A 19,276-nucleotide genomic window follows, 5' to 3' on the forward strand; every position below is an offset into this window, starting at 1 on the left:
GCCCAGTCCGAGAGCCCCTCTGTTCGCCAAGAAGCCCAGAGCGGGAGAGTTCACACCTGTGGTTCAAGCAGACTTTATTCAACTCATTTACCGTGCACAAAAAGCATGAAGAGACGGGGGGCCATTCACGGGGCCCCTGGCCCCTGCCACAGGGGGAGGGGGGGACACGCAAGCCACTGGGAAGCCCTTCCGCACAAGCTCTGTGGCTGCCTTCTTCGCTGAAGGCAGAAGGCGTTCTGGTGGATCGGGGCCTTGGTTTACCACAGCCGCAAGGAGGACGGCTCCCGTGCCTTTTAGACACGCACCTAGCTAGTGTTTCTACCTCCGTGTAAATTTAAAGTAGACCTAAGCTTGAAGATAAAGTGCTTTGACTGGAGTCTTGCGAGAAAGGTTTTCTTTGCCTGGGGGCTCCTGCGTCAGGGAATCGCGTTCTTCCAGCGACAGGGTCTGGGCCGTGAAAAACCGCCTCTCCCCTAAAGAACCGGCCTGTTGCCCAAACGCTCAGCCGGCCCCAAAGCCGGAACCGCGATACCTTTCCGGACCCAGGTGAGTGTCCCGGAGAACTCAGAGGCACCCTGAATCCACCAAGCTGCCCTGGTGATTTCAGACCCATTGGCTGAATGGTCTCCAAGTCTTGCCCCCCATCCCTCCGCTGACAACGCTCTAGCGGGACTGGGCCGTCTGCTCCCCCCCCCCCGGAACGGTACACTTTGCCGCACTCGGCCTTCGAGGACGGGGCTGCAGTCCTCAAAACACTCGGCCTCTGCTTGTGGGAACCGGGTGCAAGACACGCCGAAGCGTCACACTTCATTGGGACACAAACAGCGCATGACCAACACTCAAAGACTGGAACTGTACACAAGCGAATTCTCGTTGCTGTTACTTGCAGCTGCCAGAGGCCAAGACCCTCCCCCCTTTCAAACATTTCCCTTTTCCATGCTGGCCCCAAGGATGGCAGATACGTCAAAAAACGAAAATCAAAAATGCATTTTCGGTCTTGTCGGTTACTCCTCCCGGCCTCGCGCTTCTTGACAAAAGGAAATGCCCCGGAGCTCCCTTCCGGATGCCAGCCTCTGCTCTGAAACAGAAGATGCAAGAAGGGGGGCAACGGAGTGGGCGAGGACTCCCGCCACACCGAGAGAGGCCGGCCGTGGGGCTAAAGGACAGCCGGGAAACACAGAGTTTAAGAGTTCTCGGACCGGGAGGCTCTTGCTGCCGTCAACGACTCCAGGCACAGGGAAGAGAGGCACAGCCGCCTACTGCTTTGGCTGCCGTGGGACATTATCAGAGGGCGCGGGTAGTCTTCCTGGAGTCTCTGAGGGAAGGGGCGGGCCTTGGCCGAAGGAGAAATGGGAAGGCAGCCCCAACGGCCGCGGCTGGCCTGGGAAGGATCCCGGTCTGCTCCGCAACGCGGCCTCCGACAGACCTCAGTTGTCCTCCTCGGAAGACAGGCCCTCGATCTCGTCCCTGTCTCCTCCGATGGCCATCCAGAACGCTTTGGCAACCTACACAGCAGAGGGCAGCCGAAAACACAGCCATGTTGATGGGCGGCAGGGGGACCGCCCTCTGAAACGCACACAAGCAGGACATTTCAGAACCTCACGCCTTTCCGGAAGCGCTTCTCACCTTCTCTGCGTGCAGCTTCCTCTGCTCCCGAGGGAGGGTGGCTGCCTTTTCTGTGGGCGGGAAGAGGAGAAAAGCATTGGTTACCGGTCGCCTTCCGGATCAGGTTCAAGGTTTTGGTTTTGACCTTCAAGGCCATCCGTGGTCTAGGCCCAGCATATATGAGGGACCGCCTTTTGCCCTATATCCCCCGCAGGGCTTTACGCTCTGCGGGGGCTAACCTACTGGTCGTTCCCGGCCCCAAGGAAGCCCGCCTGGCCTCGACTAGGGCCAGGGCCTTTTCGGTCCTGGCCCCAACCTGGTGGAATGAGCTCCCGGAAGAGCTGAGGGCCCTGCGGGAATTACCAGCATTCCGCAGGGCCTGTAAGACGGAGCTCTTCCGCCAGGCCTATAACTGAGGCCGGGCGGAAAGAAGATCAGCCCCCCCTCACAAACTGGTGGTAGAGAGCGTCACCCCCCACCGTAGATGAGGATGCGGAGAGCAAATGAGTAGGCTACGCCATCGCTGTTACAATTATTGTAAATCATTGGTTTTTATTGTCATTTTATGGTTTTAGGGGACGGGTTTATGTAAGCCGCCTCGAGCCTTCGGGGGGAGGCGGGGTATAAATATAAATATAATAATAATAATAATAATAAAAAAAGGTACCATCAAGACCCTGCCAGAGAGGAAGGCCTCGGCCTCTCTGCCCTGCTGTTGGCCCTCCAGAGGGACTGGTTAACTCCTGCATGAGACGGGAGGCTGGACTAGATGGACCTTCACTGGCCTGACCCAGCAGGGCTCTGGGTCAAAATTGCAGCACTGTCTCCATGGCAACCATTGACGGGCAAGAAGGGCTGCACCGTGAAGCCTGAACATCAGCAGCTATGGCAGCTCCCCCCACCCCTGCCCTCAGTTGGCTCATGCAGCATTAGTTGTGCTGCCAGAGATGCACTCTTAAGACCCTGCTTCTGCCGGTCTGCTTCGGGGAGAGGCTGTAGGTCAGCGGTAGAGCATCTGCTTGGCATGCAGAAGGCCCCAAGTTCAATCCCGGGCATTTCTAGTTTAAAAAGGACCAGGTAACAGGTGATGTGGGAGATCTCTCCTTGAGAGGCTGGAGAGCTGCTGCCAGCCTGAGCAGACGATACCGACTCTGACCGACCAAAGCTTCGATGTGGCGTAAGTGAGCTTCCTCTGTTCTACCTTCGCTTCTAGCCTACCCCCTCCTAAACACAAAGGCCAGTCCGAGTTAACCTGAAGAGAATCTAAGCTTGGAAACTCATTCCCAGAGAACCTCTCTCTTGCGAGGGACGATGGAGCCCCGCACCTTTCATTTCCTTCAGCTTGGAGAAGAGGCGCTCAAAATTCTCCAGGTCTCCCTCTCCGGCAGCGAGGCTGGCCAGCTCCTGAATGTCCAGGTCCAGCACTGGATCTGTGGAAGGAATTTGGGAGCGCTGAGAACGGGAGCCCGGTTGCTGTCCTTTCGGGTTGAGCGACAAAAGAACGAAAGCGTGGGACCGACAATCCAACTGGCGGTGTTGCCCCACAAGGTAGGGAAGAGGCTGAGATGGGGCCAGGTTGCTCCACCCCATATAATCTCACCTTCGTTTTTCTCCTAGCTACAGCCTTCACCCCACCTGCTGTTTGTCTGTGCAGGACTCAGGCTCTCTCTTAGTCAAGGGGGACTCCCCCTCCCTTCCCCCTCCCCTCCCCCTCCTCCCTTTTCCAACCACATAAAAGCCGGCTGGATCCATCACAGGGGCTCTGCACCCACATCCAACACACCACACTTCCGGGGGCTTGCTGCAGGCCATATCTGGGCACCAGAAAGCACAGCGAAGGGGTGGCCAAATCGTGACCATGGTGTCAAGGGCTCATGGGAATTGTAGTCCACGGACATTTGGAGAGCTACAGTTTGGCCACCTCTGGCACAGAGGCTTTCACGCCGTGTTTCTAAGCTGCCCCACCACTGAGAGCCGAAAAGCACAAATCCCTCACCTGCGACCGTCTCCACCTGCCAGCCGTTGGCATGGGTTGCCTCTCCTTCTGTGCCCACCGAGGACTCTGCGCTCCCCTCTGGCAAGGGATTCGGCTGGGGAGGGAGGGAGAGAAGCAGGAGTCAGTCCTGACAGCAGGGGCAAAGCAAGTCAAGGCTAGACAACATGAGCCATTAATGTTTCAAAAGGAAGAACTGCCAATTACTTCCGGGGCTTCGTTCCTTCCGGACGCAATGATGCGGTTGGCACCGGCCAAGGCCGTCAGGAATCCAAAGCCCTGGTTTGCATCTGAAAAGAAAAAGCGATTCGTTTAACCCCGTGCAAGAGGAGCTGGCCCCAAGATCAGCAGGCTGCAGGGGACTCTCCGCTCACAGCTCCTGCCGCCCCACCTGATCTCCAGTAGACCTGCATAAGCCAGAATAAAAGCTGGAGAAAACTGGCTTGTATTCAGTAAATATTTACCCTTCCAGTAAATACTTGTGGCTTGCCTATTCCACAGTAAGGTCTGATTTGCCACGGATTGTTAACCCAGGTTCTGGCTTTTTGATACGCAGCAGAGAGTTACATGATACGCACCAAATAGATACGCAGGCAGTAGTGGTATTTTTAAAGCAGAGAAGGGACCTACCATTCTTCATCACCACATTTGACCAGACGTTGGCGTTCAAGGCCTGGACGATTCGCTTCACTCCGGTGGACTCTGGGAAGTCATCTAAAAGGAAGGAGGTAGCGAACTCTCTTCAGAAAGGCACGGAGGCCAAGTCCAGAAAGGTGATCGCTCCAGGACCCCCCACAATACCTGAATTTGGCCGTCTAAATCAAGTTATTCTGCACTCAACACACACAGAACCTTCTGGAAATACTAGCTTTAACGGGGGGATTGTTATGAAACTCTGGGAAATGTCCCCTCAAAGAGCACTGTGCCCTGGCAATGCCAACTGGCTGGTGATCTCTGGCCCCAGGGAAGCGTGTCTGGTCTCAAGCAGAGCCAGGACTTTTTCTGCCCAATCCCCCCCCCCCCTCGGCTGAAGTCTCCTCCAGGAAAGCGTCTGTATCCTACCGTCCTCGTCTGGGACCTCCTCCGGGTTGAGCTCCACCAGCTCGAAGCTGTGCCGGATGCACCACTCTTGCGCCTTCTGCCGGCTGACCCCTGGAGCAAGCAGAGAGAGCCTGGGTTCCTAGGAGGGCCTTCCCTCTGGCGTCTGCAAGGAAGCCTGCTCTGCCGACCAGACATGCTAGCAGCCCCTTGTTGATTTGAGGGGCAAAATGAAGACCACGGGCAGGCCTGCCAAGCAGAGGCTCTCCCATTGAGCCAGGGACGATCCCTAAACGCAGCTGCCTTATGCCGATTCGGACCCCTGGCATATCAAGGTCAGACTGGCAGCTGCTCTCCATGGTCCTGGGCAGAGAAAAGGCTTCCCCATCCCCTCCTGCCTGGCCCTTTTAACTGGAGATGCTGCCAGGGATTGAACCAGGGACCTTCCGCCTGCCAAGTAGAGGATCCACCACTGGGCTCCAGTCCCTCCAACCCAATCTCCTTGGGCTCTTGCCTTCATGAGGGCTGCAAACTTACCGGTGTCGGAAACCCTGTCGCAGACCAAGATCATCACTTCTGGCAGCCATTCTTCCACGAGGGGGAGCCACGAAGAGACGCCATCCAGTCCCGATACCTGCAAAAAGACACGGGACTTTGGGGCTTCTTATGTATTTCCCCTCCCGCAAAACACGATGAGTGAAAATGGGTAATTCTGACAAACACCAAAGCTGAGAGTCAAAGAGGTTTGGGAAGAGGTCAGGTTGGCTCTGGAGGCAAGAGCTGCCTTAACTGAAAGACAGGGGCCAAATGTCCACGCATCGGATGGGATCTTGAACTCGCCTCCAAGCCTTTCTGGGGGGGGGGGCATCTGGATCCGAAACTCGCCTCTGCTGCCTTGGAGGCCGTTGCCCAATTGCTCTGCACTCAATTTCCTTCCATCCTGTAATTGCTACCCACTTAGCAACCATCCAGCCGCTCCAATTAGACCCGAAATTCCTGCCTTATTGATGGGAGAAGGAAATGGCGAGACGTGCTGAGCCAGCCATCTTCCTTCTCTTTGGCCAACAACTTTTGCCCAGGGAGAAAGAGCAGGGCTGCGATATCTCCAGCCAGGAGACAGGCCCCCTTTGCCCCCCCCAGATGCTTTGCAGCCGAGAGGGGCCAGCATGCAGAGCTCCTGTCATCCGCTGGCGGAGGGATGAGACTCTGCCTTGAGCACGTGGAGTCGTGTTCCGTCTCCCTTGAGGTGTGGCTGCTGTATTTAGTCAGCGACGGGAATATCAGAATTAGCGCAGGCCTGATTTAACGAGCACGGTGGAATCTGAGAGCCGAACAAACCTTTTCCTTTGCCACAACACAGCTAAACTTGGAAACTTTCTGCCACCAGTGAGCCCTTGTCAAGCGGCGCTTTTAAAAAACTGACCCCAATGGGATTTTTGTGGGTTTTAACGAATAAGGTTAGTATAAAATACTCAAATAAGATGCCACACTGATACTACCTCCTGTCACGTTGTACAAAGCAGAAATGAACTCCTCCTATCTAAAGTGAGACCCACTTTGGTGTAGCTGTGAGAACGTCAGACTAAGATCCGGGAGACCCAGGTTCAAATCCTGCCACAGAAGCTTGCTGGGGGATTATAGGCCTTAACCTACCTCACAGGGTGGTTGCGAGAGTAAAATGGAGAAGAGAACCGCATTATCCGCTTTGGGTTCTCATTAAGGAGGAAGAAAGAAACCAGCAAATCTCCACCAGGGCTTCTGAGCATTCAAAGGCAACTGGGAAAGCCCCAACAGGTACTCACGGCTGTGCTGTCAAAATAAACCAAGAAGGCCTGCACGGACTCCGCGATCTCAGCCGTCACGAGAAACCGATTGGGCACGACGCACAGGTGGATGGAAGCAGAGTAGTATTTATTGTCTATCGTCCAGGGGTAAAACCGGGCTCCCCCGCCTGGGGAAACATCCGCAGGAAGCTCTTCGGCCCCGATGATCCCTGCAAGAGGAGCAAATGCTGAGAGACCTGAAGGAAGGCAACTTGGAATCTCTGCCCTGGCATGGGGGGGGGGGTGCTGAGAAATGTCCCCCCCTCACACACACACAACTCACACCACACTCAGGCTGCTTCTTTACATGAAGCTGCCTCCTACTGAATCAGACGCACACTTACCTAGTCCAGCAAGGTCAAGCAGCCCATCTCCCGGGTCTCACGCAGAGGTCTTCCCCCTCATCCCCTGCCTGAGCCTTTTTAATGGGAGATGCCGGGGATTGAACCTGGGACTTCCTGCAGGCTGAGCAGAGACTCTGCCACCCAGCCCCGGCCCCGGCTCAATCAGGACCAGCGTGCAGGTCAAAACCTTCCCTTCTGCGGTGTTTTCACCATGGCTTCGGCGAGATCTGCCTGCTTGCTTTCAAGGTGAGTCGCTCCCCTCCCACATTCGCCCTGAGTATGGGAAGATGCTCCCTCCCCAAAGGTGACTTTGGAGAGTAAAACGGGACAGAGGAGAACAAGGTAAGTCGCTTTGGGTCCCCACTGGGAGGGGAGGGGAGGGAGGAAGGAAAACAAAGACAGAAGGAAGGAAGGAAGGAAGGAAGGAAGGAAGGAAGGAAGGGAGGGAGGGAGGGAGGGAGGGAGGGAGGGAGGGAGGGAGGAAGGAAGGAAGTTAGGGGCATTCATGAATAAAATAATTTTAAAAACAAAAGTGCACACTTTTCATGCATCTGACCAAGGGAGTCCTGGCAAAATTCATTCCAGCATAAGTTTCCCAGGGAGTCTGACCGCAGAATTTCTTTTTAAAACTCTCCCACATGCTGAGGCGTAGAAACACCCACAGGTCTCCCAGAGCCCTGGAGCAGAGGTGTTCGGATTGTCGCCGTTTTGGGAATTTCCTTTCTTGAGCCGTTTGTGTTTTAAATTAAAAGATCACACAGCAGAGCTCTGTAGCGCAAACCGGCTGTCTAATGACACCTTTCTATATCTGGTTGTGGAGAACGCACCCATTTGGGGAGAAGCTTCAAAGCCCACGCTTGCGTGGCCCCCCCCCCCCGTGTCTTTCCATAAAACGGCTCTCCTGGCAAAGACACGGGGGCTTGGAAACCGCCCTTCTCTTGTGATCTTCCTGACCATGGGGAGGGCCTGTGGTTGTTGTAGAAAAATCGACTGACGCACTTGGCAACCGCAGGGCTCTGGTGCGTCTCCAGGGCCAGACTCCTGAGGCCTGCGGTTGCACAGAAAGCCACAGCTGGTCTACTGGGCTGCTCCCAGCAACATCTGGGATCCTGAGACCCCGTCCAGAAGGCAAGGTGCAGAACTGCGGCCAGGAGCTTTTTCTGGAAGGAGAGCTACTCCAGAGACACGACAAATTGGTGGGTTCTACTAAATGACAGGGCCCTAGAGTTGGAAGGGACCACAGAGGCCATCTCATCCACCCCCTGCTCAGTGAAGGGTGGGCCTAAAGCATACCTGACAAGCGTTCGTCAAATCACACCTGCATGCTCCTGGGATGCTAAAATGACTTGACGGAGGCTGTCGTACTTTGGTCACGTTATGAGAAGGAAAGAGTCCCTGCGAGATGCAAAGCCACTGGGAGAAGCCATCCAGGGAGGGGGGGGGGATGTAGAAATAAAGGAGCAGTCATTGTTAGTACTGTTACTATTATGACTACTACTATTATTATTATTCAGGCAGCAGGAGAAAAGGAAAGGCACAACCGGAGAGGGATGGCCTGAATAAAGACTAAAGAAAGAGCTGAGCATTTTGGAGGGCACTATTTCAAAGGGTCATCATAAATTGGAAATGGTTGACAGGATTTTTCACACACACAAACACACACCCTTTCTCCTAAGTTGAAGAGCACCAGAAATGAAGCAGGGACAGGGACTCATTATGTCCCCATGAGGACATCAAAGTCCAGCGCTCTAAATCTGATTAGGGCCCCTGGTCCTAAAGAAATAAAATTGGCCTCAACCAAGGCCAGGGCCTTTTGGGGTCTGGCCCCAGCCTGGTGGAACGTTCTATGTAGCATGATCAGCGTCCTGCGGGACGTTACGTTGCTCAGTGGGGCTTGCAAAACGCTTGTGGCTAAAAGATCATGTCAAACTCCTTCAGGCCCCCCTGCCCAAACCCACCCAAACAAGCCCTTTGAAGATTGCACTCGCGACCTCCTCTGTCTGTTCCTCTTTTGAATTTTAAATCTGTTCTATAATTATTTTGTATTTAAATAACTTGCGTGAGCTGCCCTGTCAAGCTTCCAAGATGCATTTCCATCTTCTTTGCATGCCTGGCTTTGTGCTAAAACAGTAATCCAGGAGTTGAGGAAGCAGTAAGATTAATCACTTGGGAGGGGGGGGGTTTCCTCTGCAAATTAATAGCCAGTTGCTCTTGACTCCATGGGGGTAGGACACTTGTAAAAATACTCCCAATTGGGCTATTCAGCCCTCAGAGCCACCCTGGCAGAGCTTTTCTCTCAAAGCTGAGGGCTTTCCTGCTCGGCCCCAGCCTGCTCTCTGGCGCAAGGATGTTCAATTCTGCCAGAGCGATCCCCTCTCTCTTTGGGTAGGCGTGCAATCAGAGCTGGTCCTCCGTGTGTCTGGAGAGCCACCTGGTGGAATAAGCTTCGGCTCCCTCATCGTTCCACCGCAAAGAAGCGTTGGCATCTAAGCAACAGGTCTTTGCAGGCAATTTAAAGCCTCCAAATAAAACTCTCCATCACAGAAAAGAACCTTCAATCCAGGAGAAACTTTGCTTGTTTTGCATATGCCACAAGGGACTATAACCTGCACCAGCCAGCATAATGGCTGATTCTATTTCCAGGAATAATAATAGTAAGTAACCATAATAACTTTATTTTTATAGCCCGCCCTTATCACTTGGCCCAGGCTGTATTCACACAGTTTAACAGACTGTCTATGCATTTGAGAGGGGGGGGGCAGCAGAAGCCAAATTCTCCTCAAAGCCAAGGGGCCATGTGTTTCCTTCAAGATGAATCAAGGTAAGAACTCCTCTAGAGTAGCACAGTGGCATATGCAAAGTAGGACACACAGCTGCTGCTAATTACTCATCAATTAAGGGTGAGTATAAAGGTGTGAGATCTCAGCTGGCTAGCTTCATCTGGCCAGTTCTTCAGAAGCTGAGCAGGGTCCACCCAAAGGTGGGACACCCCCAAACCTATGAAAGTCTCTTGCCTGGAAAACCCTTGAGAGGTCACCATAAGGCAGCTGGGATGCGATGGCAACAACAAAATAAAGGCACAAATGCTCAAGGGGGAGAAACAGAAACTTGTTATTCCTGGTGGGTTCCTGATTCTGTGTAGCGTCTTCATTATGCTGTTTCCTAATTTATTGCTCACCCCCTATCTGTAAGTCTGGACTGCTAATTCCCATTTCATGGGGTCTAAGGAAGTGGGTGTGCATACAAAAGCTCACATCTTGGATGCAAATCTGTTGGTATTAAAGGTGCCCCTGGGCTTCAACCTTGTTCTGCTGCTTCAGTCCAACTCAACTACCCATCTGAGTCTGTCTTCACCCAAGGCCAAGAGAGACTGTCTTGCGTAAAGGTCACCTTGCAAACTGGTGGCAGAGGCAAAAAATGCAGGCCAGAGCCTTTGCGGCTTGCAGGATATTGCAACATTTCCAACCACCCTCTCTCTCCCTGGCTGAGAATTCACTCCTCTGCTTTTTGTCTGCGTGTGTTGCTTTTTCAACTCCGCAGTTATTGCTTTCAAGCATTCTCATTGTTTTGCACACAGTCAAATCACAGCAGAAAAAACAGCATTTGATGTGATTGCAAACAAATGGAAACAATGCAAACCAATGGAAAACATGGTGCAGGAAAAAGCAGTGATTAAACAAAGAGAAAGAGTGCCTGGGAGAACATGCAGAAAAGTGGAAGGAACCAGGGCCTATGAAGACAGATGAGAGTGTCAGACCAGGAGACCTGGGTTCAAATTCCCACACTAGCACAGAAGCTATCTGGTGACCTTAAGGCCAGTCTTTCTCTCCCAGCCTAACCTACCTCATAAGGAAGTTGTTGTGAGAAGTGGGGACAGTGGTGTTGTAAGTAAGGCACTTGAGGCCCCACTGATAAGAATAATGGGCTGCAGCCTCTACATAAACCAAGCAGATACACGCATGCCCGGGGGGGAGGGTCCCTTGGGAACAGGGTTGCCAGGTCCCCTCCAACCACCAGCAGGGGATGGGGGAGGGTTAGCAGATTCAGGCTGGGAAAGACCTGGAGATTTGGGGGTGCAGCCAGTTTCCTCCCGGGGAACGGGTCTCTGTCAGCTGGAGAGGAGCTGCAATTCTGGGGGGGGGGCTGGAGGGAGTAAGGCTGCCGGCCCAGGTTGGGAAAGGCCTGGAGCATTTTGGAGGGAGCCATAGAGAGCCCGGCCTCAAAGCTCTGATTTTCTCCCGGAGAACAGGCCTGGGGGTGGCTGTCTGGAAATGAGTGGCAATCCCCAGGCCCCACCTGGAGGTTGGCATCCCTACCTGGGAAGCGAGGGAGGAAGCGCTCGGCCCAGAGCCCCCCCCAAGCAGCGCCATCGGGGTTTCCAACCTCCAGGGGGCTCCGGGAGATCGCCCAGGTCTCCCCTCCCCCGCCCTGGAGCTGGCAACTCACGTGTCACGAGCTCCTCGCCCGGGAACTCCGCGGCGCAGCTGGTGAGGAGCGCGCAGGGGACGGCCATGGCGCCCTCCGGCTGGACTGGGGCGGCCGACGCTTCCCCTTCCGCCCCAGGCCCCGCCCCTTCCGGTTCGTACCAGCGCTGCGCGGGGCGGGGCGGGGCGGCGCGTCCCGTTGCTAAGGCCGCGGTCACGTGGGGGGAGGCGCCATGGCCGGGCCGGGGGCGGAGGTCGGGGCGCTGCTCGCCCAGGTGGGTTGGCCAGACTCCCAGGAGCCTCCGCGGCCTCCCACCTACCCGGCATCCCCTGCGGCCAGACCAGGACCCGAGTGCGGGAGGAGGAGGCACCTTTGCAGGGCTCGGGGGCTCTCGGCATCCTGGGCAGCTCAGCCTGCGCCCCCTCCTCACAACAGCCCTGCCAGGGAGGCCAAGCAAAGAGAGGAGCTGGGCTGCGCTGCAGGATTTGAACCCAGAGCCCACCCAGGCCAGCCCTGTACCTGGTGCTGCAGAGGAGGGGGTGGCTGGGAAGGCTTGGCTAGAACTGCCGTGGTATCTTGGCTTGCTCTGCGGGGGGGGGGTGTTTTCCAGCCCTGTGACCCCCCACGTGCAGCCTGAGGTGCAATGCATTCCCTGCCTCCTCTACCTTGCAAGACTGTTGTGGGGGGATAGGGTTGCAGTCCTGAGCTCCGTGGAGGAAGGGTGAGATGAAAAGCAAATCTTTAAGCCACTACTACTACTACTACTAATTATATTATTATTATATAAACGTCCTTTTTCTAACCCCCCCCCTCCTTCCTGGATAGCGCTGGGCCATTAGCAAGTTGTGTTCTGGTTCTGGCTGTGCTGCAGATCCCAGGGGACTTTTCCTGTTAGCCCCCTTTCCACTTCACAGTGCATTGTCAGCTTCTGCTTTAAGGCAGCTCCATGATGGCTCAGGGTCCGGGTGCCTTTCCTCTTCAGCGGCACATTCCAGTCAGAGCACCCCCTCTGCGGAACAGCCTGGCCCCAGAGCAGTGAATGCGGCCTGTGATGCAGAACTCTGGGAATGCGAACAGGGTGGGTGGGTGATAAGCAGCGGCCACTTGATGGTCTAGCCCCCGTTTGGAAGTGTTGATTGCCCCCTTTCAAATGACTGAGGAGGAAACGCCATTGGACTCCATGTGCCTTGCTTCCAAGTAAAGCCTCTTAGGCATTGTGTGTAATGAATTAGTCATTATTGAATTAAGAAGGGGCTGGTTTGGCATGGCCCCAGAAAGCCTCTTGAAAAAGACCCAACAGCATAATTCCTTGCGACCTTTAGGTGGGTTTGCTGTGTTGATCTGGACCAGCAGAACAAAGTTTGAGTCCAGGGCTACCTTGAAGGTCAACAGCTTAATTCTGGGCGTAAGCTTTCATGTGCAGGCACACCTCTGAAGACAACCTGATAGTGAGCATGCACACAAAAGTTTATGGTAATACTTTGTTGGTCTCATGTGCCCATGGATTCAGACTTTGTTCTGCTGCTTCAGGCCAACATGGCTGCCCACCTGAAATCTGCTATAACTTGGGAGTGTTACATTCTGCTTGTAGAGCAGGGGCTCTTCCACTGAGCGACAGCCTCTCTTTACAGCTCCCCAGGACCAGGGTCTCAGGCGGAGGTCTTTCACGTCCCCTCCTACCTGGTCTTTTTAACTGGAGGTGCCTGGAGCAGAATGAACTTACTGGTTTCCTGAAGGGGGCTGGTTGTTGGGAGCTCCGCCTCCTCTTGCGTCCATATGTAGTTCAAAGTGTAGAAAGGAGAAAATTGCAGAAAATCATCATGGTACACAACAATTTCTGGTAATCCAGGCATGGGAGCCTTGTGCAGATTTCTGCCGCTGCACAGGGAACTCCTGAGCACCCTTATTGTGAGAGCTCATTCATGTCATTTCCTCTTCAAAAGACTCACGGCTGCCGGGGTCTGTGCTAGAGAAACTTTGCCACTTGCTAATCAAGATGTCAGTTGAAATCTTCACTGATGCAAATAGAGCCTTGCAAATCTCAAGCCAGAAAAAGTACAGAAGAGGGCGCCCAAGATGATGAGGGGGATGGACCACCTTCCCTAGGAGGAAGGGCTGACTGACTAAGGTGGGGGACGTGATAGAGGTTTATGAAATTACGCAGGGGCTGGAGAGAGTTGGCCAAGAGGATTAGATAGATGTATGGAGGACAAGTCTGTCCATAGCTATTAGCCCTGGTGACCGAGGCACGGAACCTCTGAATCTCAGAGCCAGGAGGGCAACATCAGGGAAGGCCTCTGTGCCCTGTTGGCCTTGTAGAGGAACAGGTTGGCCACTGTGTGAGACAGGATACTGGGCAAGATGGACTTTTGGCCTGATCCGACCGGGCTCTTCTGATGTTTTCATGCTGCCAAGGCCCCTCAGCCGTGGGCCCTGTGTCCTTTGGAGGCCCCCTTCTGCCCTGCTCCATGGCCCTCTCGGAGGTCTACGGAGAACACAGCAGCACTCTGTTGGAAGTGGCGTTTATTTATTTGCTTTATATCTGCCTTCTTTCTGCGGCTCTGAGTGGGCTGTGCTGTGTGTCGAGGGCCTAGAAGACCTGTCCCTCACACTTTTCTCAGACTTTCAAATCCAGTGCTGCCGACATCCTGCTTGCTTTGCTTGCCTTGCAGAGCCCAGGTCCACTTTTTCTTCTGGGGCTGGATGTGTGCTGACTGAGTGTTTCAACTGCTTGTTTAGGTTCAGGAAGATCTCCAGCAGCTGAAGGCGAAACTGCGCGGCATCAGCCAGGGGTGGGAATCGGTGGACGTGGGAAGCCTGGAAGACGCCATCGAAAGAACCAAGAGCGGGTTGAGGGTGAGTGAAAACCTCTCCCGTAATGCAGAGAGGGAGCTGCGCTCTTCTGAAGCCTGCCTCAGTTTTTCCCTTCTGATGGGAGCCAGACCTCCTCTCTCTCTGAGCTCCTTTTTGAAAGAGTCCCCCGTTTGATCTGCCAAGCGTTGTGTTCTGGCACTGCGTTCGCAATAGTTGGGTGGTCAAAGTTCTGGCGTCAGGCCTGGCGTAATCTGTGAGAATCGCCAAGTTTGCATCCTGTCCCCTGCTCCGTTTTCAGAGGCCAAACTGGGGTGAGCCACTTTGGTGCCACTAATGTTGCTGACTTTGCTCTTTGTCCCCCCCTCCTGTGCCTGCACAGAAACACGCGGAGAAATATTTGAATGCTGTAAACAAGTCTGTGTTGACCATTTCGCCATTTGAAAGCACAGGCCCGTGCTCAAGACAGATTTCCAAATGGTAAGCGCTTTCCTTCATTGGTCTACTTAAAACGTTGGCTGGCCATCTTTCTCCCTTGAGGAACTCGAAGACAGTGTACTACATACATAAAACATTATCAACAACACAATAAATACAACTAAAAACAACTGTTATTTAAAAAATCGCAATTTGATTTTGTTGCAGGAAGCAAAGCACGTCCCTTTTTGTATATTGAAATAATCATGTGCTCCAGTTGTCATATGTGGCCATTTAGGGAGTTCAGGGGCATTTTTGCAAACGGGAGGAAAAGAGATTCAGGTGGGTTACCATGTTGGTCTGGAGTCCAGTCAGTGGCGTCTTTAAGGCCAACCAAGTTGTATTCACGGTAGACGCTTCCATGTGCCTGCATATAGCCTGAATAAAACTGGGTTGGTCTTAAAGATGCCACTAGCTTGATTCAAACTTTGCTCAGCAGGACCTCAAAGGGGCCGTCAAAGAGGGTGCCTCGTGGGGGAGGTTCCATCTCTTCCTGATGTCGAAAGTAAAGCTGGAGCCAAAGAAAACCTTGCAGCTTTACATTTTCTGTCTATCTTCTTCTCAGGGGAATCCCTGTGGAGGCATCGCAGAAAGAGATCGTCTTCCCCGAGATGTCGTCCGTTTCTGTTCAGCGTGGCACCTCCTCCCCACACGTGACTTCAAGTTCAAAGGTCTGACCTTCCGTTCTCCTATATCCTAGTCTGGCACTCTGACCCAGGGCCCCCCCACCTTTTTGAGCTTGTAGACCTCTTTGGAATTCTGACACCGTGTCTTGTGCCCAATTGCACAAGATGGCTGCCGCGGGAGGCGGAGCCAGCTCCCAAAATGGCATCTGCAGCTTTTCGTAAGCCACGCAGTAAAGATCTGCAGCTTTTTGTAAGCCACGCAGTAAAGATCCTTGCGTTATGGCAGCAGCTGCTACCCGAGCAGTGTTTCTCAGAAACCCGCACAGCTAATTAAATCTCCCGTGACCACTTTGAATCTTTGCGGGGCGAATGTTGCACCAAGCTCCACCCACTTCCCTAAAAAGCCTCGGTGGGCCCCAGGAAAGGCACCAGCAGGTGCCATAGTGACCTTGGGGACCATGCTGGGGACGCTTGCTGTCCCCACCCTTGCTCTTAGCTGAGTCAGGCTGCGCACGGAGGAATTTCCCCCTCCTTCCGTTCCGTCCGTGTCAGGCGAAGTCAAGAAGCCCAGTGCAGCCGAGGCCGGGATTCCTTTGGCATGATTCCTTTTGACATGAAATGTGCCAAGGGCTGCAGATCAGGCTGGCTGCCTTTAACTGTGGAAGGATCAATCTCTCAAAGGGTGGGCAATGCATCTTTTCCCCCGCATTGGAACTGGATTACGCATGACTGCATTTCAGCAGGAGAGGGCCAGGCCCCCAGTTGCCCCGGGATTTCCCTTCTAGGGCTGAAGCTCTCGGCCCTTCCGGGCCGTCTCTGCAGCTGACGCCAGAGAGCCCCAAGGGTAACGCTGCTTTGCCAGCTGTTCTCCATGTTGTTATTGCTAAACACTTGCAGAAAACCAGGGGCGAAATTGCTGCCTTGCTACCTGCCTGAAGCTTCCGGGTGGGGAAGAGGTTAGACATCAGAGTCAATGAGCATAAATTTTTGTTGCAATCCTGCGGAAGCCCAACGTTGTAAGAGTTGGAATAAATCAGTCCAGTGAGACACGTGTGCGCAGACTCGTTTCGGCCTGCATTAGGGCAAAGGCCTGGGATCTTGGGCCTTCCTTGGTGCCGGATCTGCCCCCGGAATGGGTCTCTGCTCCCGGCACCGGCTGCTTCAAGCCGCGGTCTGGGTGGGAGCGGCTGTACCGATTCCCTGTTTGTCCCCTGGGAAATAAACCTGCGATGGTTTTCCACACGGTGATTTCAGGAGAGCTGCAGAAAGGAGCGATTGGTCTTGATGGGGATCCAAATCTATTTTGCGGCTTGTTCAGCGCCACGAAAACAGAGGCGCTGTGTGAAATTCAAGCACTTTGGCACAGGGATAATTTTACCCCCCCGGGTTGCCTTCTGATGCGTCTATTTTTATATCTGTAAAAGGGAGAGCATTTCATTCATTTAGGCAACGAGGGGTCGATTCAAAAGGGGCTTTTCTTCCTTCCTCACCCATCGACCATTTATTCTGATTTTTTTAATGAGCCACACAACTGGATTTGTTCGTCTGCATAAAAACACATCCCTTTTGGGATGTGAATATCCATTTCTTTGATTTGAATCCCCCCTCCTCAGCTGTTCCCAAAATAAGCAGCCACTCTACAGCAGGGGTCCCCAGAGGCATTCCCGTGGGCACACGGTGCTCGCCAGGTGCTTTTAGGAAGTGGGCAGGGCTTCTGCCCAGCAAGGCTTGTGATTGGCCACTGGAGATTTGATTGGCTGTGCAGATTTTTAAAAACATTGTTTTGGCAGACACTGCTACCACAGCCCAGGAGTCTTCACGGCATGATTGAAGGCTAGCTTTTTGTGGCTGGCTCCACCTCCTGAGGCAGCCATGTTTTGGCTGCGGCCACCACAATGCGTCTGAATTCCCAAAATGCCTGCCGGCTCAAAAAGCCCCACATCCTGGCTGGGTTGTCCACAAGCTTCCACCCCAGGTCTGCTTCCTCTGCTGAGGTCTTTTGCCTGCTCTTGGTAACTCCTGGCTCTGGCCACCTTGTCTTCTGGCAGGCTTAAGAGCGGCCGCAGCTAGGCCAGGGCCAGAGTTAGTTGCCGCCTGTTAGCCAGGAAGGCCACCTTCCTGGGCAAGGGAACCCCAGGGCCCCACTGGCTGAGGAGAGTTCAGGCCCAGTTGGCTGCTCTCCTTCCCTGCTCCAAGCTGGTCCCTGCCACCTACAATCATAGAAGCGTGTAGAGTTGGAAGGGTCCTCAAGGGTCATCTAGTCCAACCCCCCGCAGAATGCAGGAAACTCACAACTACTTTGCAACCCTCAGGTGGGCTCTTTCTAAAAAGAATCTGAACTATTCCCCTCAAAGCTGAAAGTGAAACTCCGAGGGGCTGTATAATTCCTAAAGATTCTGTTTCCCTCTGCACCAATTTGTTTCTTCGCCTTGCCTCGGTGTGACCCCCTTTCCTGTAGCTTTTTCTAAGCCGCCGTTGTGTTTTCGTCCTCGGTGGCTCACCTTGCCCCAGCCTAACCAGGCCCTTGTAGCTTGGGGCTGGCGTGTCCTTAGACGTCGGTGAGTGGCTTCAGAAGGTCTCTTTGTATCCCGCGTGGCAGCCCCGTTTGTCTTTCTCTTGCAGCAAAAGGTGTTGACGATGCTGAAGCTCCTGAGCGACCCGCAGAACGCCCAGAACCGAAAGGTTCTAAACCAGAACTACGGAGTCAGCATGCCTCTCATGCGTAAGCGGAAAATGGCCCCCGTAAGTAGTGGGGAGGGGTCCCCTTGCCTGGTTGGTCTCCCTCTCACGTCGACAGCCGAGTCCTTCCCCAGAGCTCTTCAGACAAGCGTGAAGCCCCTGCAGAGCCTCAGGTCAGGGATCCTTGTCCCACTGGTAGTTCTGGCTCAGCCTTTCTCCACTTTCCTGCCACCGAGAAGCCCCTGGAACCTTCTTCAGGCTTCGAGAAGCCCCAGGGGTGGCACAGGTGTGCAGAATGTGGTTGGGAATCATGGCTGTGTCCAGGCCCACCCGGGGGCCCTCCCCTTCCCTCCCCCTCCAGGCCCATCCTTGGCCATTTGGGGAGGGGAGGGAATAGGAGGTCCCGACCGTCTGATCACCTGATAAAGGTCTCACCTGATAAAACTTAACTAACTCCCACCCACTCGGGAAACCCGTCCATGGCTGGCGAGAAAGCCCATCCTGGGCGATCAGCCCCTTGACTGTTGTCTGCCCTGACGAAACCATCAGACTGGATTCCCACAGCTCCTTCCAGTGCACATGTGATGACTCTGTGTCAGTGGAAGGGGCAAATGGACTCCCCTGAAAAAGCGTTGCCTCGGAGCAAACTGGGATCTGCCTGTGGAGTTTGGTCCTCAGTGGCCCGTTTGCAGGGGCCATCTTCTGTTTGAGCTCACAGCTCCCCGAACGTATGAAGCAGCCGGTCCTTTTCTGTTCTAGCAAAGTCGCTGAGCTCCACCTGTCATTACTGATGTGCTCACGGTAGGAGGAAAAGGGGAGAGTGGTCAGCAAGATTGGATCTTGACAACGGTTTCAAATGTGTCGCGTTCTTGCAGATTTTGCCCCGGAGCAAGGGGCTTATTTTATTTTGCACAAGGGTTAGTTTTTGCGTGCCGAGGCGCTGGTCTTCATCCAACCCGGTTCAAAACCAGAATTTGCAAAGCGGCACTCTTTATATTTTTTAAAAAGGCCAATTATGTTTACAACAAGGCAACTTGAATGTACAGTTTACCAGTGTTTGCAAAAAGGAATCCGAACATGTTATTAATTACAGGCCGCTACAACATCCAAGCTCGCAGGGTTTGTGAAAATGTGAAATTATGTTAATTACAGGCAACGGAAATATACAAATTAACAGTGTTAATTAAAATTGCATGCAAATTATGTTAATTGCGAGCAATTAAAACGTGCAGATTAGCAGCGGTTGTGAAAACGTGAAATTATGTTAATTACATGTGGTTAAAATATGCAGATTAGCCGTGTTAATTAAAATGGCATGCAAATTATGTTAATTGTGTGCATCTTAGAGATACAAATGAGCTGCAGCCCTTTAAGAGCTTCCCGGCTATAGATTTCTGGCACGGCCCGACGACTGGCCGCTGTGGTCGTAGAACACACGCTAAGCCAACGACCCCA

General features: G+C 53.6%; 2 protein-coding genes across 6 annotated transcripts in view; one reads left to right on the plus strand and one right to left on the minus strand.

Moving 5' to 3' along the window:
- Positions 1 to 57: 57 nt before the first annotated feature.
- AAGAB (alpha and gamma adaptin binding protein) lies at positions 58 to 11,408 on the minus strand. Its single transcript, XM_077317406.1, has 10 exons — positions 11,250 to 11,408; positions 6,439 to 6,629; positions 5,174 to 5,270; positions 4,661 to 4,750; positions 4,229 to 4,312; positions 3,806 to 3,888; positions 3,602 to 3,695; positions 2,931 to 3,035; positions 1,627 to 1,676; positions 58 to 1,505 (listed from the first exon to the last, which is right to left on the minus strand). The coding sequence occupies exons 1-10, from the start codon at positions 11,314 to 11,316 to the stop codon at positions 1,428 to 1,430; spliced, it is 939 nt and encodes a 312-aa protein (XP_077173521.1). The 5' UTR covers positions 11,317 to 11,408; the 3' UTR covers positions 58 to 1,427.
- The window catches only part of IQCH (IQ motif containing H), a 61,816-nt gene continuing 53,936 nt past the window's right edge, over positions 11,397 to 19,276 (plus strand). For 3 of the 5 annotated variants that reach the window (XM_077317396.1, XM_077317399.1, XM_077317400.1), the window contains exons 1-5: positions 11,397 to 11,502; positions 13,968 to 14,084; positions 14,422 to 14,519; positions 15,082 to 15,187; positions 17,765 to 17,884. In XM_077317396.1, the coding sequence (XP_077173511.1) occupies positions 11,461 to 11,502; positions 13,968 to 14,084; positions 14,422 to 14,519; positions 15,082 to 15,187; positions 17,765 to 17,884 (483 nt within the window). In that variant the 5' untranslated portion in view covers positions 11,397 to 11,460. The other 2 variants (XM_077317401.1, XM_077317397.1) reach the window with 2 other exon arrangements.

Source organism: Paroedura picta, chromosome 18 (assembly GCF_049243985.1).
Source record: "Paroedura picta isolate Pp20150507F chromosome 18, Ppicta_v3.0, whole genome shotgun sequence".
Classification (NCBI taxonomy): domain Eukaryota; kingdom Metazoa; phylum Chordata; class Lepidosauria; order Squamata; family Gekkonidae; genus Paroedura; species Paroedura picta.

Excerpts from the sequence above, each read along its gene's own strand:
- AAGAB (XM_077317406.1), bottom strand. The coding sequence starts at position 11,316 with ATGGCCGTCCCCTGCGCGCTCCTCACCAGCTGCGCCGCGGAGTTCCCG. Across the intron at positions 4,313-4,660 it reads GGAGGTCCCAGACGAGGACG|ATGACTTCCCAGAGTCCACC; the intron begins GTAGGATACAGA and ends CCTTCCTTTTAG. Across the intron at positions 3,889-4,228 it reads AAATGTGGTGATGAAGAATG|ATGCAAACCAGGGCTTTGGA; the intron begins GTAGGTCCCTTC and ends TTTTCTTTTCAG.